Source organism: Varroa jacobsoni, unplaced genomic scaffold (assembly GCF_002532875.2).
Source record: "Varroa jacobsoni isolate VJ856 unplaced genomic scaffold, vjacob_1.0 scaffold_303, whole genome shotgun sequence".
NCBI classification, from domain to species: domain Eukaryota; kingdom Metazoa; phylum Arthropoda; class Arachnida; order Mesostigmata; family Varroidae; genus Varroa; species Varroa jacobsoni.
In genome coordinates this window covers 70,705-97,606 of record NW_019213205.1, presented here as the reverse complement: position 1 = coordinate 97,606, position 26,902 = coordinate 70,705, and the positions used below count along the sequence as shown (strand labels likewise).

The 26,902-nt window shown below is 40.4% G+C and overlaps 1 protein-coding gene across 6 annotated transcripts in view; it reads right to left on the bottom strand.

Moving 5' to 3' along the window:
* Positions 1 to 26,902, bottom strand: part of LOC111259186 (glycine receptor subunit alpha-2) — an 84,974-nt gene that overhangs the window by 39,979 nt on the left and 18,093 nt on the right. For all 6 annotated transcript variants that reach the window (XR_002679462.2, XM_086967780.1, XM_086967778.1 and 3 more), the window contains exons 2-3: positions 5,688 to 5,803; positions 4,739 to 4,806 (exon numbers count right to left, since the gene is read on the bottom strand). Coding sequence is in view for 5 of the 6 variants with exons in the window: in XM_086967780.1 (XP_086823906.1) it covers positions 4,739 to 4,806; positions 5,688 to 5,803 (184 nt within the window). In the remaining variant the exon portion in view is untranslated. The remainder of the gene's footprint in view (positions 1 to 4,738; positions 4,807 to 5,687; positions 5,804 to 26,902) is intronic.

Sequence of the window (26,902 nt, the reverse complement as noted above, 5' to 3'; positions counted from 1 at the left end):
CCACATAATGCGATGAACAGAAAACGCACGGAAAATTACCCTCCGCCGATCCACATGCGCAATATACCGCGGTGCTATGGCATCATTTTGGTGGATGCTTTCTTCAGAAAAAACACACCTGGATAAACACCTTGGGAGAATTGTTTCACATTATTTTATATAGTATTGTTTTATTCTGACTAGATGCGACACTAGTTCAGTCATCTCTTCCATCCACCACCACCATGCGTTCCATCATCTTATCTAAAGGAGCTTCGTTCTAGGATCAGCAGATATAATTTGGTTGAAAAATAACTATCTCAAGCTCTTTTAGAACCACTAATTATTTTATTTGCAAGAAGTAGATGTATGTCCCGTTCGGCTAAATAATCTACCGATATGGTACGGCGTGAAGAAGTTCGAGAAAAAAAACTCAAACCGAGGGAATTTATGCGGTGGACAATATAGTGATTTATTTTCGCAGTAATCGTGCCTTTACTGCCATTAGTCTTCAACCGACATTAGAACCATAAACGATTCTACCAATAGAGCGGAAACAAAGCAACTGAAGATTTAACTTAAACTTTTATGATCTGTTAGAGTGTTCTGATGAGCTGTCGTCAAGCGATCTAAGGAGCTCATTTTGCGTAGATATTAATTACAAAATGTTACAATACTAGCTCGATTTCTTAAGGAGTGAGTCGAACTTTCCAAATGAAATAGCCGCGGACAATTTCAACACAAATATACTATATATCTCACAATATTTCCATTTGGAAGACCACTGTTGTACTTGAAGTGAAGGGCGTAATACTTCGGGTGGCAGCAATACCCATTTCTTCTCAACAGTGAAAACGCGATGCTCTATTCCTGAGTGGTCATATAGGTTCTGCCCGTAAAAATACAAACGTGGAATACGGTGGAAATAATGCCTTTTGAGATTATAAAAACCACCGGCCTCAAGTGTACTGCATCGGCCAAGTTTTTTTTGCCAATCTAGCAGTTATGTTTGCACTATGCATAGCTGAAGATACTTGTGGGCAGTTATCCTTTTTTTCATACTTCGGGAGTATTCCTCCAACAAGTTGAAAATATCACTCAACTTATTGATCCACAAAAACGAAGAAACGTTCACTTGCATTCGTTTAATTGCGAATGGCTGAAAATTTGACTTTTCGCTTTGTTTCCATTTTTGTCGATATTACACAAATAGCATTTGGCAAGACCAATCAGGAAGAATGCCATTTTCAGGGAATCCGCATTTTGCCCATTTGTCGAGGATTTTCTAGGAAGATTTCTTGGAACGAGTAAATTCATGCATATGACGTCATCATTGACTTCGTCCCTGTTATTGGTACAGCATTGGCCGATCATTAAACTGCTCGAGATGATTGATCTGAGGTACTTCCTCAAATTTCAACGATTCTCACGTGGCCATATTTTTCTCGTAAGTATAGTAGAAAAGAATAGTCCCAGCTGTTTACCAACTGCTCTCAGTGTCTCAGGACTAGAAAGAGAGGTACGTAAAATCTTTGGCGATGCCCTCGAAAATGATCTTATAACTCTAGCTTGAAGCTTCCCTATGTCGAACATCTTGGCGCAAAACAAAGCTCAACTGTTATAGTTCTTTTGAGTGTGTGCTTTTAGAGTAGCCCAAAATAGTTGGTTTGTCAGAAGAAAAAAACGCCAATAGCCGTTACAGCAAAAAAACTTAAAGTGAAATAAAGTAAACTTTATTATCGTGGGCTTAGATCCCTATAGTAATCAACGATGGGTCTTGCCTTTTGGTCTGCTAGAGGTTAGCCTAATCACTCATTTCAGCCTGATTTGCGAGTATATACGGTATATTTCAGTAGCTGAGCCTTTTACAAAACGATTTTGTGACAGCAAAAATCGATAATGATTAATGTAGATAATAAATGGCTGGGATAGCAGCAAACAGCATTTCTCCACAGATTCTATCTAGTTTTAGCTTTGACTTAGTAGAGGATAATAATGTCAAAAAAGCTAACCGCACACATCTGTTGAATCACAGGCTTATGTTATACCATTGCTTCTACCTCGGATTTAGTAACTGCATATAAGAAACCGAAGGTGGCTGTTTGGGGATGAAGTCTAGAGAAAATCTACTTTCTATTAGTTCAAGTGTCCGCCCCTGAAGAGCCCTGCCTAATTTTACAAATGTTTGCACTGGAAGTATCCGATCTAGCTCCTTGTTATTCTTATACCAGCCTAAAGCAAGAACTTCGTCTTTGAAAATATCTTCGAGGTACACTTGCCTGCTTACTAATATCCTTCGCAGTTGCGGGAGTTTTCGCGAATGGGTGTTGCGTATCATAAACCTAACCTAACATAGTTTTTAAGTATTCGTACAATGTTCTGAACTTCTTAAGCTTAAGTACTCGTTTGGCTGTCGTAAAGGATAAAAAGGATTGTAACGAAGCGACAACAAATCATGTTTGGTACATTATGTAGAGGGTTCAAAATAGACTCGCTCGTACATTATCACTGCAACATATATTAACCAATCAGACAGATACGACCTGAGGCCAGTTGTCCTAATTTTCGACTCTAATCGCAGCATTCAGTCAGTCCACGTTTGGGAAAATCGCTTCGTAATCTCAGGCAGTACGCGTCACTGAATCGTCGTTTCCGATTCATTTAAGTTACGAAAGTCGTCGCGTTAACTTGATATGACTGCTAATAAGCTCGACGTTGCTCAAAGTTAGCATTTAGGTCGACCTGCAATCTGGGCACGTCAGCGAAATGAATGTTACTTCTCAGGCTCAGTAGAACGATTCATTGAGATACGGTGTTGTCGTCTCAGGCAGGCAGGCAGGCAGGCAGGCAGAAAGCAGCGTTTTTTTTTTTACCTTTCATATACCCCGTGGCATCTAACCCCATCATACCGCATGGCTTAAGCTTCTTTGAAGGCTTTGTTGCATAGTCGCTTTATTCTTCCGACTACTCATATGCTATAACTACGGTACTTAGAAAAGATTTTTGTCCTCAGTCGGACTTAGTTTTATTTAGTAGCTCTATCTGACAAAGTAATTTACTTTGTAAAACTTAGATAGTTTTGCTGGCGCTGCCTCAGGTTTTATCAGGGCCAGCGTGAGCTTCCCTTGGTGGTCATTTGTCAAAGCCAACCCCAACAGCTAACGACTACCGCTTTATCATCTATAAGGCAACGGTAACCTGCATTACTTGTTTTAAATGTGTCGAAAAGGCTTTATTATTACTAATTATAGTACGTCTGATCACGTGCAGCACGTACCTGTACATGCCTCCATGGCTCTAACCATTTTTAACGTTCAGATGTCAATGAGCTCGTATCGACAATCTATTTTCGGCGCAGGGCAGTACGTGAGGATAAAGCTCTAAAGACAAGTTCACCACTTTTCCCATCGATAACTAGCTAAAGGGATCATTTGCTGGAATTATTACGGTACGGCCTACAATATTATGGCAGTAAAAATAACAGGTTGATATAAAAAAAAAAATAGGTTAATAGTATCAAATACGTCCAAAAGAACTAGCAAGCCCTTTTTGTGAACATTTGCTTCTATATGAATTATTTTTCCCAGTGAAACCAACGTCTATTAGCAGATATTAGAATGCCGATCATGATGGGCATTACTCTAAATGAATTTGATCGTGCAAATACGTACCAGATCTAATCTCATCTTTTACGGCAATATAGCAAAAACGATCCGGTCAGCAGACAAGATTTGAAATCTAATGTACAGGGTATCTATCTGTCGACTATAAGTAACAAAATCACTCAGCCGTAAAAGCTTTCTTCCGGTCTATTATGTTAATTACTGCGTAGCAAAAATCAATTCTTCGCATGTATATATTCGGAGAGATTATATATCGGTACTGCCGACAATCGAGCTTAATGCTAACTCTAATAGTATTACTGCAAAGAAACAAGGACGTTTACGTGTACTATATTTGACGTAAGCGAAATACGTAGCGCGCTCGTCCACCCATTGGTCTTGGGCATAAAAAATTGTCCCTACACTAATAATAAACTAAGCCAGATTGCATCGACAAGTAACATGTCCGTAAGTATCGGCGGCATATTGTTTGTCACCTCGATTCTGAAGACCACGCTCAATTTATATGGCCCAAACATAAATAGGAGACCATGGATTAAAGCTATTAAGCCCCATAAGCAATAGGGAGGCTCAGGCTATGCCCTTCTTTTTGGACAAGTGTGCTATAGTCTACCTATCATTTGTTCGCCGAACAGCGGATAGCAGTCGTTGATTCTCTAACAGGAAAAGTATTGAAAATGATAGATTCGATCAATCATGTGGATGTGGTGCTGCTCTACGCTGTCAGTTTAGGCCCACAATTTAGCCTTTTCTGTAGGACACCATTGAATAACGTACTTGAACGCGTCACGTTCCCAGACAAGTGATTACAGCCGAATGTGTAAATACTATCTCGACCCACCACCACGATCTTGAAAAAGAGAAGATAAACGCTAAATACGCTTCTAACTAGCTTATTTGACCTACCGATTTTTTAGTCGTCTTATTATGTTATGAGATCAATCCTATTGGACGGACACAGGCGATAACGGAATAAGTATCGCGACTAGCGCATGGAAAGGGGCCTAGCGTTTGTTAAGGGGGTAAATGCAGGCTACAAAAACAAAATCGTTTATTTTTATTTCCCTTGCCTTTGGAGTGATCCATTACGTACAGCCCCCCTTCAGATTTTACTTTTGTTCAAACTAATCACTTACCATATTGGATGGATCAATTGAACCAAAGCTTCGGATGAAAATTTCGCTAGTTACTATTGTCGGTTCGCCTGAAACGTCAGTAAAAAGAAAAAGCGTTCAGCGTTAAAAAAGAAAATCATGAAACCCAATGAAGATGTCTTCCCGAATATATTCGCTGTCTTTTAGCTTGCTTTGATATGTATTGTATAAAAAAAAAATAGCCATCCAATGGATAAAGTTCATCTCGTATGTATTGTACACCACATAGGTCTACACCAATACTTTCATATTTCATCTTCGTTTTGGAATAGCTACATACGAGTATGTTAAAAAGCTCATCTTTCCTCAAGGCGCATCACTGTCGCGGCATGAACTTCACAGTTGAAGCTCTTGAGGATAGTGTTTAGTTCCATGAATGAACAGGTAGTAGGATGACGCTACGGAGAGTTTTGACAGGTCGTTGACACATTTTCGCTTTTAAACATAACGCGTTAGTAAGGCAAAAACAGGTTGCTAGAACCCTGTTTTTTAAGTCCATATTGTTTTTGAATTAGCGGACTGTTACTTTGATCTGCAGTAGCTATCGATAGTTCACAGCAATGACATGTGAAATTAAGAAGAGACATGGCGAGTTCGCTCAGGAAGTGCCTCAAGGTTTACCTCAAACCTAAGCAACTCTCTAGATCTGCTCTAGCTTTGTTAACCTATGCGTGGGTTACCTATAGTACGATCTACACTCAGTTCATTCGAAGATTTACGTTAATCTCACCGTTTCACACCACTAGCGTGGCTATTCAGTTTCAATGAGCAAGAAGACCCAGTTTGGTACCTTTAACTCAAAATCTCGATTGCCTCAGACGGTCAGAAGCAGCCAAACCCATTTAAACAAAGTACATTAGGGCAGGATGTCTGAAAATTAAGTTGTTAATGGAAGTCTAGGTTTCCATGTAAAGATGGAATATTTACTTACCCAGATGGCTTGTGGGTAGCGCTCGGCGATCGTAATTTCTTAGTAGCTCGTCGAGGGCGTCAAGGTCTTTAATTGTCGAGTTTGCCTGTCTCTTGTTAGCCGGTGTCGAATCGTAGCTGAAATAAGACATGCGACAAAGATTACGAACAAAAGAGAACCGTACGTACATTATTGATTAGGTTGGGCCTATGTAGGTATTGGTGCAAGCTACCGTTATTGAAACCGACTTATTTGGAAGAATACCTATCTTGAGTGAGGGGTAGCCTAAACAGCGTAGGGCTAGGGGGCATTTGATCTTGATTATGAACGCCTATTCGCGATATCCGCAGCAAAGAGATATTTTAAAGGTTTTTATAGGGAGCCTCTTGAGCCATGTTTAGAAGTGTTCACTGCAAATTATTGGATGATTTTGGCAAGTTGTGTCTGACCAGCTACCCATAGCTGTTCAGTAAGGCTGCTGAGTTCCAACGGACCGAAATGTATCCGCGTGACAAGCTAAAATGATTAAACCAATCAAGTGTGGTTAACTAATAAACCGACAAGCAAAGGACAGTTTAATCGTAATTCACGTATTAGATAATGCCGGCCGAAAAAAAGCTCTAGAGAGATTAAACTGTCAAGGGATTGGCACTTATACACGTTGATCGATGACTGAAAATCAAGCCAGCGCCTTGTCTGTCTATTACAAAGTTTAGCTACGACGCATCGTTCAAGCTCTCAGAATTCTCTAGATGTAAGAACGTATGCAAATTAATTAAAAAAAAAAAAAAGACTAAATTCCTGTTATTCTGCTCTTGCCAATATAGATCCAGCTGATCTTATTCACTGGTTACCGTTATATCTTGCCAAACATACCACACAGGTCTAGCTTTTAACATAATTTCCGCCATATTTTCGCGTCTACCTAAGCACCCATCTAAGCTATTTGATCAATATTTTCGGCCGTCGTATTCACTGCAGTCCGAGGCTCAAATATGTGCACAATCTGCAGGAATTTTTAAGCAGGCAATTAGAAAGCAATATAAGGCTCTCTCGGTAAGCTCCTAAATTATAATTCGTTGCATGGTATTTGTAGTTAACAGGCGAGGAGGCTTGACCTTTTTTCTTTGGGAAGCGCATTAATCTGTAATAATTACGGTATAAATAGGAAAGACGCATACTATCGTGGGCACGTTTACTAGTTGCGAGTAAATAGTGGAGAGGTCCAAACCCAGCCCGGTTATTACTATCAGATTCAAAAAAAAAACAAGTAGCGGAGAGCGAATGCTTAAAGCTTCCTCGTATTGAAAAAAATCTCTTCCAACAAGTTGCTAGTTAGGGTGCCAAGACTGTTCATGTTGGCTATTTGAATACGAATTATTTTATTCGCAGTGTCACTGCCATGAGTTTTGTAATAAATGAAGTCTAATAGACCTATATAGTATGCCGAGTAGTATATAAAATCGCTTGGGTCGTTATCTGCTTAAGTTACTGGGGTTCGATCAAGCCCAGATCATTGGCAAGAAATGTTAAACTAAGGACCACTTCGAGGCCTGCGAACAGATCAAATAAAGGGTTTGTTGTGCAAGTATTTCAGAGTGGCGAAAATGTACTCAGATTGGTCCCCACAGGCAAAACGCCATTTTCAGTAGTCATATCTAGATAAAGTAAACAGGGCCGAACGGCCATCTTGCCCGAGTATTACGAAATATGCATACAAAGGCATATAACTACTACACTACGTGATACACAAGTAGAAAAAAGCAAACTGATACTGTATTTAGTAAAAAAAGTACAATACCCCAAACCTTCTGACCGGTAAAAGTAACCGATAAACTTCGCTTGAGAACTCAGGCTGACATTTGTAGTTGAAATTGCGCGCATTTTCCTAGACTGCAGATTTTATCGCCTAGAACGTATGGGCTTGTGCCCATAGTCAAAATTAAAAGATAACGATGCTTAACCCAGATGTTGGCTAAACTGAAAACGTGCCGAATGCTTGTGGGAATACTCTTCTGCTGCTGTAGTAATATTCATCTCATTTTGAAACTGTGGTTTTTTCTAGGTTAAATTTACATGGTTTTACATCTTAAAATTATTCGATCGGCCATCATCGATTTCATCTAACTATATAACTTACTTATAATTAAAAATATTGGACAATGTCTAGAATATGGTCATTAGGATATATTTAGCTTAGTCCTATAATATGAGCGAACCATCGTAAGGTGTATCTTCACAGGGATTAAACGAAATCTACGGTTTGCTACTATATTGTATGAAAAATAATTTCGGGTAGAATAAAAAAAATAATTCCCTGTGCACGTACGGTATATTGTTTGTCAAACAAAAAAATTTTTCACTACGATGATTTTTTTCGATATATGTGTATAATTACCTGTTGATTAAATAAAACACTGAAAATGGAAATATTACGGTGGCCTGCAATCGAACTATAATATCTCTTGCTGTTTGGAACTTAAGCATAGACGAGTCCATGCGCCCAGACAAACTATTTAATTACTTAGGCATGTCATGGTCAACTTGTCATTATACTTATTTAGCGAAAGTTTTTTGCCCAGAATACAAATATGATTCAGCTCATAACGTCCGGATGTACAACTGCAATATCCATTGAGTATATATAGGTGCATGCCGTTGAGAATACAGTGTTAGTTTAATACACCAATCGAGATATGGGAAAGCGTGCCTGTTGCCCTGTTATCTGTTGATTATATGTACAGACGCGCCGAAAAGGCCCGAAAAGTTCTGTCAGCTCATGTCGTAAATCCAGCCCACAGAAAATGATTATTTGGGGGGACAGTGCAAAAAAGTTTATCAAAAGGGTAAGAGCAGCAGCAAGAGACTTTCCCTTTCAGAGTATTTAAGGAACGAACATGTTCATCGCCCATGTTGGCTGGTTTCTCATTGGAAGCATGTAACTTCTGGTATTACGGTTGTGTAGACTATTTACTCTAGACAAGTTATCCAATAAATCAAATTTTACAAACGCCAAGGACATCGGCTGGAAGCAGCATTTCATGTAAGAGTGTGCCATCATTTCGATGGATTCAATTTTTGTGTATGGACTTTTGCGTTCACATTGAACGATTATAACAAGAAGGCGATATGATTTATAAATAGCAAATCTAAGGAAGGCGGCGCCTCGAAGCTATCCCATATGCTTCCATTCGATTTTAAGATAATGCCTACTTATCGGAAATATCCTAGGAGCATCCTTGACAGCTATCCTATTCATTGCAGAATAAAGATCCCTCTGCGTGTCCTGATAGCAATAATTAGTAACGAATTTCGGAGTACCCAGCGAGAACGTTGAGTAGTGTGACTGTATTCGTTCATCTACAACCAAATCGGGTATTGCACATAATAGCCCTATACGCGAAGCAGCATACAAGCTCTGAGTACGTGATAGATCGTTTGCCGGCACACATGGTGGGACGAATTAAAGCCATAGATCGGTCATAGCATCTAGTTAGATTGCCGTCGTTTAACCTCATTGCCAAGCAAATATGGTAAGGAACTGTCGTCTTAGATAATGCAAAACTACGCAACGTCAGCTGATGGCGATTTTTCCCTTCAGTGTTTTCCTCGTTTATTTTTGTAAGACCTCGTCGTAAAATCAGAACGTCCGAGCAGCTTCGTCTTTCGATAACTGCCTTTTATAGAATGGAGCGCGATATTCGTTACAAGTCCTGTTGAAACAGCTTATCTTTTTAAACACTTAACGCTTTGTTTCCATAGTGTTGAGTGCAGGTTTCCAAAGGACTCGTCAAAGCTAGACGTATATATGCCTACATGTAGAGTGGATGACGCGAACTTCGGATGCTGGTAACGAGGCCGTTTTCATGGCAGCCTTTTTCTCCTTCTTGGACTTCATCAGCACAGGGTACTGTTGACGCCTGCAGCCATCACAAATAGCCAGCTGGTTACATCAATGAAGCCGGTGAGTTCTATCGTTTATCACTTATATGCGGTATCAGGGGGTGCAGACACACTTGAAGTGTTCGCTCGTTTCGACGTGATAGCTATTTCGACGTATGATAGAAATTTGATGTCGTTTTAAGCTCAAACAGAAGCGTTGTATCGAACAGAGAGTATGGCAGAAGTCAGTTTGAGCGAAACTGTCTTTGGTAGCTATTGTGAAGGTGTAGTTTCATACAAGTACAAGGGAGATTTGGATCAATACTGTTAGAGATGAAAGCAGTGCATACGGGTCACGTTTCTGCAGATATATTTTCATATCTATGGGTCGTGCTTGCGGGCGTAGTATAGGGCCCATAATTCCACAGTAGCCACTCTGGGCCTGATGGGAATAAAAGATTAGTATATAAGGAAACCAAGGTTGGTGGAAATCGATTTTGGTGACTGCTATATATTCGAGTTTTTCACAGAACGATGACAGTGAATCGTTATAGAAAATTCAATACTATACAAATAAAACGTCAATTCTTTCAGTGCACTGGAAACCGTGGGACACAGCAGATATCGAACATGCGACAGCAACAGAGAAGTTTTTGCCCTTCATATATATTCGTACATAACTAGTTAATGTTTATTACTAGTCTAGAAGTTAGACACTTAGCTCGTTCTGAAAGCTACGAGCCGGACGAAACGCCGGACCACATATTCTTGCTTCACGTTGTTCCCCAGATAGGGGTTGAAAGTAGCCCGGAAAAGGTTTTTCCTGTCAACGCTCAACTAGCGCACTCTTGAACCTACTTTTTTGCTTGTTGTACCAAATTGATACGGGCTGCCCTAGAAATCACTTGCCTCCTCAAGATAAGAAACAATTATTGTCACTCATTGTTCTATACCAATTTGTTCAATGCTGCCAAAAACTTAAGGTGCTGGACAATCGTCAGCCTTCCGCCAATTTTCAAACACTTTCTATCTAGTTCAGTCTCGCTAATTGATTGACAATGAATGCGTCGGAATAATAGTAGGGATACAGGTCTGCGTCTAGATTGACTCGATTAAAGGAACGAAGTATTTTCTAGTCGCGTTAATTTTACAAATGACTGCGAAGCTCAACGAAAAAAAAAAAAAAAAAAAAAAACAGTTATCGTAGTCGTTTTTCAGTGTAAGATTAAACTGTGCTGATTCTCTTCATAACGATCGATGATAAACGATCGTAGCTTGAAAGCTGTGTCATCTATGTATGTGGTATGATGCTTGCTGGCTTAACACAGCCTACAAATGCTAGTGGTTATAACTAATGATTTTAAGAATTTTTTCATGATTACGATACTGCATAGCTAAATTTATGATGCTCTGGGTAACAAGGAAAGTGATCACAATCGAAATTCTTAAATTAACTTTCTTTAGGCTTTAATTTGGCCTATCTAAAGCTAAGGCTTTAAGAGGCTCGAGCGTTAACAAAAACAATGCAATAACATATAAAAAAAAAAAATTAATTCATCAATAAATCAAACTATAAAATACATATAACGTTACTTGCTTCAATAAATAAATATTACCTAATGACAGCCTGTAGCCTGTCCCCTGTCGGCGACAATCCACGTAACCGTTTTGTCGTTGCTACAAGATCAAATCTAAACATTTGGAGAACAATAGTAAAAATATAGGATTACGCGAAGAGCTGTCGAAGCCAGCACATAGACTAGGCTTTGAAATAGGCAAAAGCCGAACCAATCGAATTACCGCACATTCAAGTGGCGGCTTATTATCTTTCCTTGTCGGATTTCCGATGTTCAGACAACCGCCACAAACGAGTGATTCGGGGCACGGGCGCCGTAGCCGGGAGGAAAGACCAATTTCAATTAACTATGCAGTAGGCACATCGGTAGAACAGCGGTCACAGAAGTCGACAGAAGAAACGGAAGCGACTGACAGCGGTCCGTTGCGTCCAGTTTGATACAGATCGCTCCAGGCAGGCAGAACAAATACAACCAATCGAGCCGACGATGCGCCGAAACATAAGGTGCGAACAATGAAAAAATAATGCTCTAAAAAAACTTGCGAGGCCTGTGTCCGGACTCAGCTTTAGATTCTACAAGACCTTTCATCTCCTTTCAAAGCCACAGCTCCGCCGCCTTTTGCCTCACTTAAAACTAGCTAACTTTCCGATGCCGCAGTGAAACTATGAGCCGTTTCGACAGATGTATATATACCTATATATATGCGCTTCCTTTTCTTGTGGAGCTAAAGTGATTTTCAGACGACCGAAAATGCCTACGAGATTCTCCAACCTGCAGAATGACTAAAAAAGGAGCGTGGCCTGAACGTCCCTGGCCTTTCAGTTCGAGTCACATAAAAATAGAGAGCCGGTTGACAATTTTACTATTGTGATGCACAATAGTAAAACTGTAGCATTTATGGTAAAAAAGCACATAACAAGAAAAACGCTAGGTTATGCCTGATGAAGCTTATTGGAGGATTATTGATTGTGAGTGTCGTATGTGACAACGTGGGATTCCGGCGGACAGGAAAAGGTTGTGATACGAGCTGCTCTAGTGCTGTTCGATTGAGATAATAAAGGGCACGATTTCGTTTTTAGCATGCGAGGCAGTCTGCATTATATAGATCAGGTTGCTGAAACCTGTCATAAACGCACATACTCCAAAAAACGTTTAATCTAACCTGTTCTGCAGACGTCAAAACTGGCACATTTGAAATAATAACAAAATTCCATAGTAGGGAAATGTTGACTCGATCGATACGGGGGGCACAGTTTAAGGATTGGCCTACAGTCCAAGGTAAGTCCAAGGTAAGGAAAATTTGCTTTTAGGAAAAATTAAGTTTGATTAGTTAGTCGGAACATATGCTTCTTCAACTAAAAACTGTAATCCTGTATCCGCCACAGTGTAACCCACGAAACGCATAGGGACAGAGCTACGCATAGCGCAGAACCGAAACCCTTTACTACTCATAGCAACTTAAAAATAGATAACATTATGTCATAAATATATATTTGCTGAATGGCTAGATCGGGCTAGAAGGTAGTGGACGTCTTGACAGCAACTACCACTAGGAATTGAAGCGTCTGACAATGAGTATGATGATGATCTAAGCAGGACAACTGACGTCGCTTCTACCAATAATTGACGCCAATAAAACAAAGATGTCACTCAAACGGAACGATCTATTTCTAGAAGGTACCTTTGGTAAAAACACGGTTCTTGAGCATATTGGAATACTGTCGACAGAAGTTGGCAATTTGGTACCTTCGCCGATATATACGATACTGCAAATCACTACCTGTTCAGGGAGCACCTTACAACAGCTACAGGAGCAAGGCCAGGTAGCCTTGATTTTGTCAAGGATTCATGTCTACTTGCGGTTTCCTGAAACAATCTAGAACAAGACAATCCCCCTGTTTACTTCTGGGAGATGCCCTTTTTAGATTACAAAATCCTGTCCGTAATATCTGACATAAAGTCTGAAGAGCAATTAGCAAAAAGGTCATTCTTTGCACGGGAACTTTTTCTAGAGTCCTGCATAGCGCAAAGGTAAATGTGATGCTTGTTATTTATGTTGCACAGTAAACACATTTCCCTGCACATCAAAATGCTCACTTTGAGGTCCTTCGAAAAGTAAAACTAAGGTAACAATGCCCTCAAGTAATAGTAGCCTACTGAATAGCCTATATGCGAATTATATCTCACAAAACATCAAGGCAGGCCAAAAGTTCCAAGCTGTACTAAATTATTTAGTTCCGCTGTGTCACACCAGAATTCGCTGTTCCCTAGATCACGTGCTCATGTACTAATTACCAGTAAAATTAGGCATCAAAAACATTTATTTATTCAGAATGACCTTGCAATTATATTTTCAGGTATCGATTGAGTTGAGAGTGAAATTCGGAGACTATTCGACCTTCAAATTATTGTAAGATTTTTTGCATTAGTCGGAATGTCATCTAGTGCTCTCCTAATTATTACGATACTAATCGTTCCGAACGGGGACAATTTAAGAGACTTAGTAGTTTATTCACAGATGTTTCCCCTCTTGTTGAACATAACATTGTGTCCTTGCGTTGTGTCATGCATGTCCGTCATTTACGTACCGCTATTTATAAGCGCTATGGCTGTTTAAAATGTTGTAGTAAATCACGCGTTCCGAGGCCAACATGGTTCCGGCCGACTCATGATGGGCACCGAACCTTAACCTTTAGTCTGACATTATAAGTTTCCCGAAGTCTAGTCAGTTCATATCGATAGTTACTTCGCAGTCCGATTTAGCCCCTAATCAAATGAGTGAAGATGAGGCTCAGGTGGGTAGTGCAGGCCTACTGATAGACACACAGTGAGCCACGCTCACTGTTACCTCCTCATGCCGTTGTATATAGCGGCTTAAGAAGGCTCTATACATCTAACGGACCTATCTGTGTTTTATATCATATGCACGCTACCCAGTTTGATTGAACAAATAGCGTAAACGGTTTGAAAGAAAAAATAAGTGCGTTTCCAGGCCCGACCTCGATATCTCAACCTTTTATGTGCATGCTTTTAGTCTGTACTTAGAACCCAGATGGGAGGCTTGACGATGTGAAGAACCGATTTTTTCTTCGGTGCAGTTAGGTGCCTCAGACCTTCTACCAGTCTTTACCGTATTTTTTCTGTCAGCTTTCTGTGAAACCAATGCCTGACCGTTAGCTCAGACCTGCCTCGATGAGCATGTGGTGCCACACAATGCCCACCATACAAACGGATGCAGATAAAAACGGTTGGCTCCCGTAGATGTCTGGTTCCAAAACTGCTGGCAGTCAAATTCAGTCTGGAGCAAAATAGGGGAATTTGCTTCAATCGTCGTCATCATAAGGATTGCGCGTACGTACCCATTCCCGGCGTGGATACATGCACAAGGCTTCCGGTACGCCTGGCAATGCCAGATCTATCAGCTTGATAATTAATTTTGAACCAATTTCTTCTAACTTGTCTGTTTAAGACGAGAATTAGATGAAAAGAAAAGGTCACAAATCCCCTAGGCACAAGAGCAAAAGATAAACAAAGCTGAAATGTTCTGCTAAGCTTTTCTACACTGTTTATTTAATCGAATAGAAAACACCCTAACATGTCTTCCGAAACGAATGATATAACAAACATATTCAATCAAATTAACAAATACCGCTACGAGGCTATAAGGATATCAATTACATGTAACGCATGGGTCTGCGCGGTTCATCGGATTTGCCTCTCTTTCTAGGGTCTTCATTAAGTTGTGTTATTAGAAATCCTCTTCCGAAACATGAGTCTGTAAAAAGCCAAAGTGCATCGGCCGTGTCACTTCGATAACGCCTTTCGACTGCTAAGATAATTTTCTCTCCTGGAGCAGTTAATCAGCTCATGTTAACACTGTACACAGAACGTTTGCCAACTTAACTCTGGATAACGTTCCGTATCTTCCCAATAGAGGAAAAAGAAAATAAGTTACGAGATTAGCGCAAAATCTATCCTGGAACCCGTAACTTGAACGACTTACAACAGAGCAAAGGAAGCCGGCGAAGTGGTTGGGAATCGCTCTATAAGGCGAGGATCTCGTGAGGAGTGGAAAGACACTAGGGGAAGCAATAGCTTAACTACTCTTCTCATATTCGAGTACCACCATGCATATGGGCCAATCTAGATCGAGGCGGATTTTTAGCTGACGCTCATGAGCTGACATCTGCCTTTAATAAACTACAACATATCCATGTCTGAAGGAAAACATTGTCCATTAACTAAACTATATATTTCAAAAAACAAATTTCATATACCATCATGTTCATTATTGAGCGAAATGGTATAGTTTGTAACTCAGCGTGTACATTGCGCCAGCCTAGTGCCGACATAAATTTAATTTGCGCTGCGGAGTTGATGCGTTAATAACCGATACCGTGAACGTGTGCAAAAAAGAAACAACATTTTCACGACAGTGCCGGCGACCACAGCTATAATAACAGGATGCGGGTGATAACAGCAGTCGTAACATAAAAGGCACATACAGCTTATAGAGTCAACAGACTGGATAGCGAGCAACCGATGAAATATAGCGCATATACTACACACTGTAGAACTGCTCTTCACGGCCTTTGGCAGGGGACCTAAATGGGCCCGGTAATGCCGTGCGTCTCGTCCTTTAGGCTTAGTAGTTAATACCTTACGGTGGACATCTGGGGCGATTCAATATAGTAGAAGCTGAAAGTCAGCGGTTGTTTTATATCCAGGGATACTGACATTCGTAATCGACAACACCAGTCGCCGCGCATGAAGGCGCAATTGCGACGGATATAATTTCCTTTTATTTATTATATCATAATGCTTTAAGTTGAAAAACTACAGATCCTCGTGTACTAAACGGAGATATCCGTCCAAATACGTTCTAGCTGACGCGCTACTTAACAAACATTACTTGTATCTTTTTCAGGTTACAGAATAAAAGTGCCATTTCTTTTCATTCAGAAATAAAGTCGTTCCGATCCGAAGTATTGTGACAACAATTAATTAAACGGGATAAATATGGATTATGGGCTCCTGCTCGGCCTCTTTTAACTATTCCTATTGATCAACATCAGTCGTCAGATGCGGAACACATAGCGCCTACGCAACATTACTTGAAGGGTTCATATGTATCTAGCCTAATACATTGTCGAACTGTACATTCTACCCAACTGCCTTTAGGTCTGGTTGAATATTTGAATCTTAAAAAAAACTACTATGGTAATCTGGTTGAGGTTCCTTTAGTTTCGACCGATAACTATTTTAGGGCCCTTCAGCTCGAAAAAAAAAACTAAAGCATTTAGTACCAATTCGTACTTTCTGGAACGCTGGTTCGTTCGTTTTGCCTTCCATACGAATCAATTGAGCTACGCACGATTTGCAAAGTTCAGCCATATTATCTCCTTAGAAATTGTTCCCTAAACATTTGAGAGTTCCGTTAGCTACTGCGGCGGTGGGACCTTAGTGGCTCTGTATTGATCGGGTTACAGCAACAGCTATATGCTGCTCTAATGTCGGGTGTCAAAAGATGCAAGGAAATACTAGGACTTCACTTGGAAAAAGCTTCTTACAGACCCAGCTTACACCCCCTTTTGCCATCTATGTTGCCAGAAAACGCTATTCAAGCTTTCTTTGTTGTTATACCCGATTACGTTATCAGCTATAATAATGTCGCCGAATCTCCCGCTACTTTTATAATGCAGCACCATGAATAATAAACTTTCCTGCGTTTCTCAGCGATCTTGATTCCATTGGATTGATTGGGTGACCATTTTATAGGAAAAAAAAAAAGCCAATGCAAATGTTAAATGCAGAAAGCCTTGTATCCATTACTCGTTTCTTGCTGTGATTCTTGTTATTCCTGCAACGAAGTTGGCTCTTGCATTTTGTAAGTATCGTTTACCTCTGACTGTTTTATTTTTAGCTTTCTACAAGTCCCACATAACATTATGATATTGACGATTTGAGTGACCACTTTGTTCCCATAGAATCTCATGAATTTATTTCGCGCATGCTGTTTACATTATTGTAGTCCAGGTGGTAAAAACGAGACGAGTTCACTTCGCCTATTGAGTGCCTCGTGGTCCTAAGAAAAGTCGGTTCACAGGCCAAGACAGACTACTATACACCATATATACATTATCTATAAGCGCAGGTTCAACCAGGCCCGTTGCCTATCATCGTTGCACTTTGCTTAGATAACAAGTTAATCCAAAAAAATGCTCTTGTTGGGCTTTTTTTTTTGCAGTAATGCCACGTGCTTTATTCATTGTTTATATTGGCTTTTACCGGGCTATTCTACATACCTGTTATGGCAAGGCCACAACAAGCGATAGCGTTGCACCTTCGTCTTAGATCTCCTACGCAAAATTGTTATCATCAGCCATGCGCATATATATCAAATCGGGAAATTCCCTCGGAAGACTAGAAATTAGTGCTTCTTATTTCCCAGTGGGAAAGCCCTTATTATACGTCGTATATGTATATGCGGTGTAATCCGCATACTTAAATATAGAAAACCTATCGTCGCCTTTTCACCTTTCCCAAGCTTACATATCCGTTTTGGGCGAGCTTGAGAGACAAACTTCTTCCAGCGAATCAGTCGATATAGAAGATCAATGCTTATATCTGAGAATCAGGAAATCGATCAGGCGCTATGCTTGGCTGATATGCATCGTCTTCTGTGCATTCTCTCCAATTCCCGCCGTAGCACACATAGAACATTCACTAACCAAACGTTCGAAAAACTGAAACAATGACGTTTGGGAATCTCGTTTAAAGTAGCGCCAGGTCTATTGCCCAACCACAGAAGTTCGCCGCCGTTCCAGCTAACAACGACCGATTGAGTGTTATGTCCGAACGGAAAAGGAGAAGCTCCTGCGAGTGCGTAAACCATGCTCGCCGTGTTTTAACGAGACCCAATAGTAGAAGCTTGTGACATTTTGATCGGTTGTTCTAGCACGGATCTGGCTACAAGGGCGGCAATCCGCGATGTTAGTGACGTGATCATTTTCACTTGTTTGCTGCTTCAGCGGCCGGAGTAATAGCAACAACAGTACTTAAAGCAACTGTAGCAGCTATATCGCTAATTTTTCGCGGCTTGAATATTGTGGTCTATTAAGGGAAACACCGAACCGCCGTTCGCACACGCGCTGTACGAAGGCATGGCCAAGTGTTTTGGAAAGTTTTGCCTCCCGTTGTATAAGCATTGTAAGTGGAAGCAGCCACTTTTTTGTTAGTCGCCGTGTGCTGCAACCGACGACAAATTAATACAGTGACAATTTGTATTAATTGTCATTGTATTAATTCAATATTTCTACTGAATAAAGTAGAATGACAAAAACAATAGTCACAAAAGCCTCTCGACGTTTGTCTCTGTGACCAGTCATTGAAAACAAGTGATCGGCAAGCATATCGGCACCCAAATGGCTATGAAATAACACTACCCAAATATAATAGGAGAAACTTTGTACACACCAGCAGAAGCTGGTCTAAGAAGCCGGATAGGACCAATAGCAAGAGAGCTATAATAATACCACATGTGCGCCAAGCTGATGACCTAGTTCACCGATCAAGTTAATCATCGTAGTCTTGAATAGAAAAAAAACCCTGTAACAAATTACTTCTACTACGTTTCTGTTACGTTACATTAACCATTGACTATTAGCTACCTACGAGCGAACGATACCCACATGCTTGAACCGGCCCAAAGCTCAAGCCATGTTTGTCCTTCAACCACAAGGTCTATCGTTGTCAAATATATCGTTCGAGATCTACTAGGCCCTTCTATGAAAATGCGCCGTAGTTATTCTCGGTTGATTATCTAGGCGACTTATTCGGAAAAGCTTTTTAAGTCGGCGTGGAGCGGTGTGGGAGATGCTTAGGACATTCTTAGTATTGCAGGCGATTTAATCAGATTCCATTGAAACAGAGTTTCGTTCACTGATCATTACGAAGAAATAAATAATTCGTTTAGAGCTCTAGCACTACGATGGGCTGTTATGTAATTTATAATTTTCTAAGCTAAGTTTACTTAGCTAGAACATAATGGCTTACTAGTAAAGTTAATCTAAATGTTACCACAATAACGTTGTGACAATTTCGCCAAAATGATCAGGCCAACAACAATTTTATGGAGATCGCTTCTCTGTAGGACACGGCGAAACGGCCCATTAAGCAAGAAACGTCACCTGACAATTAACTGCTCGAGCGCGTCATTTTGTCTCTTAATGTCGAGAGTTTATGGCATCAGGGCGAAACAGGAAGGACCTTCTCATCAGAGTGATCATCACAATAATGGAAGAAGTCAGTGGTGCTGTTATAAATAATGCATTCGTATAATTCCCATAATGATTCTACTAATAGATACTACACAAATAGAAAACTATTATATAGAGTATGCTCGTTAGTATGATGGTTCTCGGCTAATTAAATTTGGTATATTATATTAAACCTCCTGATTACAAAGCATAGGTCAAATATGTCGGTTCCACAAACACATTTAGGCGGACACGAGAAAACTGAGTTTCCGAAAAAATCAATTTTAGCTTCTTTACCTCACAGTGAGTATGATCTGCTACCCAGCTCTACAATGAAATTATTATGGACCTATCGTCGTGATTACTGCAGTAGGAAGACATCATCATCAGCGATGCGCGCCGGCACTGTGTCACAAACGGTAATAACGTGCTTGTAAAAAAAACTCAACCAAACGATCGTTCCATGGCGCCAGGAGCCACACGAATCCTAAAGCTGTTCACCTGATCTACTGCGAACATATTGATTTGGCTATTAAATGAGTACTATTTCGAAAACTAGTGTTTTGTAGTCATAATTTCAAAAATACACGCTGATATCTAACTCTTTCTGTTCAAGCTAAAGGTATCTTTGTTCAGTTGAAATTTTATTCACTCAAATTAGGTAAAAAGTCGAAGTTTATAAGTTTTTTCGAGTTAGTACAAAATCTTTAAGTTGGCTTTTATTTCTCATATATAGAGTTTGTTAGGGGGCTGCTCTGACGGTCTGAGTTCAATGTTCTAAATTTTACGTCCGATACTGGTGTTAAGCATCGTTATTCAGTTAAACTTAGATTAAGTTTATCAGCCTTGCCGTGTTAAAGTTTGCTGTAGATACCCTTATCCTAATTGAGCAGCTACGAATATATTCTGATCGCGTATAACTTTCTCGACCGACGTTAGCCTTTTAATGTTTGGGAGAATCAGAGTCTGAGAATGATCGCTATAAATCTTCACAAATATACAAATTTAGCGGTAGCCATGCGCTGTAATTTTCCTGATGTAGGCGACTCATTTGTATTTCGCGTATACCTAGCTTCAATGAAGACAATTCCAGCTTTTCTCTCCGTTTAGTGATTGATCGACTAGAACCGTAACCTGTTTAAACTGCCAGAGTATGTGAAAGGATCATAACTCAATCATAGATCACAACAGGATTACCTATTAGAATTATAGGCTAATTAGTAGTGTACTTGTCATGAGAACTCTCGAAAACCGTCTTCATACAGTCATTTTAGTTTACGTAGAACCTAGTGCACAGCAACTAATCCCACGTAGAATATGTAGGGAACTTGCGTCCTCGTTAACTTTTCCCTTTATCCCTTTAAAGATAAACGCCTACGTAACATATCGATCGTTATAATACTAGGTACCTTTGGTCCTGCAGTGGGTCTGTAGAACGAATTACGTCAAGTGTGATTTTTCTACGGGCATGAGCGGGCTCGAACTCGAAAATTTCTATTGAGTTAACATAATTAACCTAAAAACAAGGCCCACTCGAATTTCAGCTTAGTAATAGTTTATAAACCTAGTTAGGTTGTGTGTTAGGAAGTCAAAACGTGTTTGTGTTGTTTCCGAGATATAAAACAATTTAATTAGATGGAACAGATTACTGTAGGGCAATCGTTCGCATCAGTGGGTACCCCGCTTCAGCCGCAGCGTTGCTCCAACCGTTTCCCGCAGATCATTGATTTTGTTTACCGAACGTTCATGCAACATAGAATTTACGTAACTCAGTGGCTAAGAGTTTCGAACCTACCTATAAAAAGCTTCATTGGAGGTGTCTTCTTTTTTTTAATATAACAGTCATCGATCAAGAATCGACTGTTCGCTGTGACGCTGACTTTCCTTAGCTTTTCAGCTTCATTTCGTCTTACGTGTACGTGTTATAACTATTCAAACAGTTGGCCTCCTTAAAGTATCGTTTTTTTTTTTAATCGCATTCAAATGGAATGATGTTTAAAAATTAATGTAATAGAACACGGTTTTATGGAACTGTGGGTAGCAAAATGAAAGTACTAAAGACGTCCCATAAACATTTTGGTTCTCAGTTTTGCAGCTCGTCCATGCTATACACTATGTGATTTACTGTTGCCTGTTAATAAAAATGTTCTTTGCTCATAATAAACTATAGAATACGGCTTAATTAATAGGGAACTTGCGTCCTCGTTAACTTTTCCCTTTATCCCTTTAAAGATAAACGCCTACGTAACATATCGATCGTTATAATACTAGGTAGGAATAAGCAGTGAACTCTATCGTCTTTTAAGATCTAGTATAGTACAAAATCCAACAACCAAATAACGGACAGTTGACCCAGGTGTTTATAAATGCGACTAATAAATTTTCACAAGGTTTTCTGTGCTTCTAAGGCCAACTTCCAAATTAGAAAAATCCTTTTACAGTTGTAGCTGCTTGTATACAAGCTATCTATTACGATATACAAGCTATCTAGAACTATTAACGATAGAACGCTAAAATCTAATTTAACCTAATTTAACCTAACCCAACCGCAAGGGTACAATAGTTTACAATCGTTAGCACGCTTCTCCGAACTCCTTCAGTCCAGAGAAGATTGTACCCCCCCCCCCCCCACAGCCACGCAGACACTGAGAGCTACTCGGTCATTCTAATAAATTTTTCGAATATACAAAGAACGCAATAATGTGCCTGAACTTCAGTGGTTCGCTTGAAACTGGACCAGATCATACCAGTCGTAAAGGTCCTTCGAGTACTTTGATGACCTTTAGGCAATAATTGTCAGAAATAAAATTTTCATACAATTTTCAATTGTATGAAAAAGTATTTTTAAAACGCGCGGCGGGCGCGCAATGTCCCTATAGTAGAATTGCTTTGTTATAAAAAAAAATTGTACCGACAATTTGCCACCGGCATCCCTGAAGCGGCTGTCCAGCAACCATCCGTACAGGCAGGTCTAATATATGAATCCACTGGCGCTTAGCAACGATAGCTATTCTCGTAGAATGTAATATAAATATGATGATGTCTTTACGCCGTCTACTTGGCTCCGTTCAATGCCAGTATAATTTTCCACCATCGAATTTGACATGTCTCCAGGGGCGATTTCCACAGGCCTATTATTGTCTGCCACCATCATGGTTTCTACGACATTGTAACATGTTCGCCAATTAGCAATTGTCTTTGTCGGATGGTCACGGGACAATAAAGCAGGAGAGTAAAGATTGCAAATAAGCCTACAGGCCATAGAAGAACTGATGGGTACAAATGTTAGTGCATTGCGATTCCGCTGAAATGGGATTTGGACATTTTGCTGATATACGATGTCCGTGTCCATACTGTGATTTTTGCGCATTTGGTGAAATGCGCTTCGTGCAAAGGGGAGACTCTGAGACCAACCAGTTGTTCAAGGACCAAGTGGGAAACACAAAGCCACCGGTCAGATCTCCGGAGGAGGCAAATATGCGGTGGAACCGGGGGCAGCATCAAACCGCGGTCCAGGTGGTTGCGTCGCCGAAGCTAGCGAATACGACACGACTGGTTATTGCGTCGTGGCACGGGATATATGCGATGCGGCATGGTTGATAGTAGTGGCCATGAAATGCAGTCACAGGATGCAAAAAATAAACAGCTGTTAGATTGACCTTATAGCATTCTGGACTGGAATCCTTCAGAATCGTAATCATCAAGCATATTAAACGTATTGTACGTAAACACCACACAAAAATGACACATGCTGAACTCGGTCTCCTCCGCAAGCGTGATAGGCCGACGAATTTCGGTGATTAGAAAGGTAGAACGAAAATATTGAACGTCGGGTTAGAGCTCATTTTTAATTAAAGTTGCCTGCCTTAACAGTAAACTTTTAAAATGTAATTCCAGAGCAAATCGGTAGATGACACACTTCCTTGAAGCAGGTCATGCAATAATATACCTAGGTCTTGATCGCTATACTCCGTAAGGAAAGGGACCTAAGTCTAATTGGGAGAGCAAACAAACTAGAAAAGATCCCGTTATTTATTGACAGATCAATTTGTCGAAATTCTCAGGCAGGACAGCTTTATAAAGGGGGTAGATTAACGAGGCACGTAACAATTTTCCTACTGTGTGTTTGATCGTTCGTCCCAATCAATTAATAACTTGGACCCAGTAGCAACGGTAGTTACCTTTCCCATACTAAATTCAGCTCGACTATATTTGATATTTACCAAATCTATTAAAATAATGATTCCATTTCGTGACATAACTCAACACTTAAGTCAAAAGCGGAAATAACTGCAATCCGCCCCATCCAGTATCATTGCAGTAGAATGCCGATGGCCACGCGAACGCCAGCAAATGTGCGACAGGTGTTGTTATATCCCGTACGGCACAGAGTCTGAATATATTAATTTACCACTTAGTCTCTGGAATCGTTTTAGAACCGGCTTCCTGATTTTTAAACTAAACAACCTGTCAACCTAAATTGTCCTGAATTTACATAGCCGAATTCTCACTGTACATTTTGTATACTGCCATCACACTCTCAATGCTGAATTAGCTCTAGCCTGGTTGAACGAAATATATTTCATTGTATCCGTCGGCATTTCTGTTTGACCAGGCCTTTTTATAGCGTCCTGAAGAAGCATAGAAAAAAACGCGTATTCTTATCGCGAAGCGTGAATTGCGAACCAGTCCAATAACCTGTCTGACCAGCCTATTTCTTTTAATCAGATTGCCATTCTGACTACGAGAGTAATTGAAAAAATGGTCTGTTTACTTAATTCCCGATGTTAAGGGACGCCTCTCGTGCGGGGTACGGTTACGATTCGTCCTGCCGCCCAGCGAGATTATAGCCTCACTAAATATGTGTCCGGAAATGACCACTTATACGCTGACGGATTATTCTATCATGCATTTTTTCGTCATACTTGGAAGACAGATCTTTATAAACCGGAAAGTAGCACTACAGAATCACTGCTGAGGCTTCAGGAGGTTCGTTTCTTCGGTCGACATTGTGGAATCTAGGGTACGACAGAATGTTTAGCCGGGACTGTCCGAAAGTGTGAAGACTGTGACGCATACTGACCAGCTAGCCGCTAGCTATCACCGAGCGCAATGAAGATATTCTAGAGAATAAAGCGAATAAGGGTTTCAACCAGGTAAAACTACGGACGACGTACGCCTTCTGCAAGTAGCGCCATAGCAGATTAGAGCACCTTTACTGACGGACTGGAAAAAATCACAAAAGGAATGGTCTTCATCGTCGAAAGGGTCCATTTTCCTGTTAGGGAGGAAAGGGATATATCTGGGAGTAGGCATGTACACATTTTTTTACGGGTTGGGCGCACATCTTGCATACGCTAATAGAAACTCTCCGAACAAGGCTTAAATTTGAAAGGATTCTTATGAAACTAAAAGGGTCTGGGGGTTGCGCCAGGTTAGTACTAACAAACGTAGCAGAATCTACCACGCTCTATGTCTGTGCCGTGTGGACACAGCGAGCTCTAATGAAGAAGGAGAACAGAAAAACCCAAAGATCGACCATAGGAATCATTACCATCCGGGTAACTAGAGCCTATACAGCGGCTTCAATGGGAATGACATCGATAAAGTGAGGATGATACCGTGAATCCTTCTGGTAGATGAACAAGCAAAAAGAGCATTGGACGGAAAACAGGACCTTAGTCTGACAGGAAATTCTACCTTGAACGAACGAGGCGGAGACAAAATTAGCCGTATTCTTAACCACCAAAGACATATACGTGCTAAATGAATTAAAGCACTGATTTCAGACCTGAGGAGTAATATGACAGACTCGTGGGGTGGGCCTGGGTTCTGTCTAGATATGGAGAAACATACATTGTACGGATTGACACCTGTGTTTTATGCGGGAAAAGATGGTGTGGTACACGCCATCGAGAGGTGCCAAATGTTAAAGGGGGTGACGGCGACGCCCTGAGATAACTAAGCACTAAACACCACTAAGCAGATGATATAGTCCGAAAAGAAGTGGAACAAGCGTGCGACACATAAGAATGTGTTATAAGACTTTGAGATTTAAAAAAGAAATGATCTAACAAACGGTGTGGCTCATCTAAGAAGCTCATTAGGCAGACCCTGGGGCAGATATTTCAGATTTGATAGGAGAACTTTACATGGATAAGAATACACTGAGGTGTTGCTAATGCAGTTTCTAGCGAGTGGGCTCTAGAAAAGTTAGAAAACTCCTTTCATTAAGCTGGGATTGGAATGTTTAGTGGGTATTAACGGAGTGAGCTTACGTCTCCATGCAAAGTTAATATATTCTTCTGCATCTTCAAAAAGGCCTCTCTACCGTACTTGAATTGATGGAGTACACTTAATAACGCGGTACGTTGTAAAAGTAACAATACGATAGAAGGTAATGTGTTCTGCTGGTGGCTTAATGCTTGAGAAACCAGCCAAGGCCGGTTCACCTGTTAGTTAGCATTTGTTCTCACCACAAAATCACATCAAGGCGAACACCTTAATTAGCACTCAATGGCAGAAATCATAATTACAGCATGTAGCCTAAATTTATGTGCCGGCAGCTATTAGGCTTATAATATAAAATTATAAGCCTAACGGCTTATATATAGCCTTATACTAAAATTGAAGTGCATTACAACCTAAATCCAAAGGAATAATGTTATATATGTAATATTCAAATAAATACTATTATGTATAATACGTAATTTAAATATACGTCGCGACGAGGTTTACATCCGCGCTCATTTCGTTTGCCTTCCGTTACTGATCGCAAACGAAATGCATGTTATAGAAAAAAACACTTATTTGCATCGTTAGTTACCTGCTAGCCTAGATAATTGGCGACGTGAATGCTATTTACGATCTTACATCCAATACACCAGCACTCTTCAGGAAAAATCAGGACAATTAGAGCTCACCTCATGATAAACTCTGCGCCATCTATTAAGTCCATCATATATTATTCAATATACGATGTAGTAATATCAGTCCACTGAACAGTGACTCTTGATGCGGTGCCAGCTAATCCTCAAGCAACTTCAGTCTAGATCCTGTCTCATCAGTCGTTGAGTTTTTCTGACTTTTGTGCATACGGCCATCATATAGTAATACGCACACTACTCCATTTTATCCTACAACAGCTCTTTGTTCTAACCTCGTCACCGTTCGTAATACATTTTTGTTTTTAGATGTCGCTCTTTGTATCGCGCTTACCTTCAAATCCTTGTGTAGTTTAAGACAGAAAGTTAAACCTGTCTATGTATCCACAGTCGTCGCCCGCCTGGCCTCATTCATATAATTAAAAGTTAGCTCACCACATCAAAGCAAATGAACGTGCCAGTTCGAGGATGTTGAATAGACGAGATAATGAAAGCGATCAAAGGTACCCTTCGATCGCCTTCGTATATTTGTGCACTGTAGATCTTTCGAAAGCTATTATGCGCCACCGAGGGTCAGAGACAGCTTCAGAGGCTTCTGTAACGGTTATTGCAGATCTTGCGCCGCATGTTTGGTT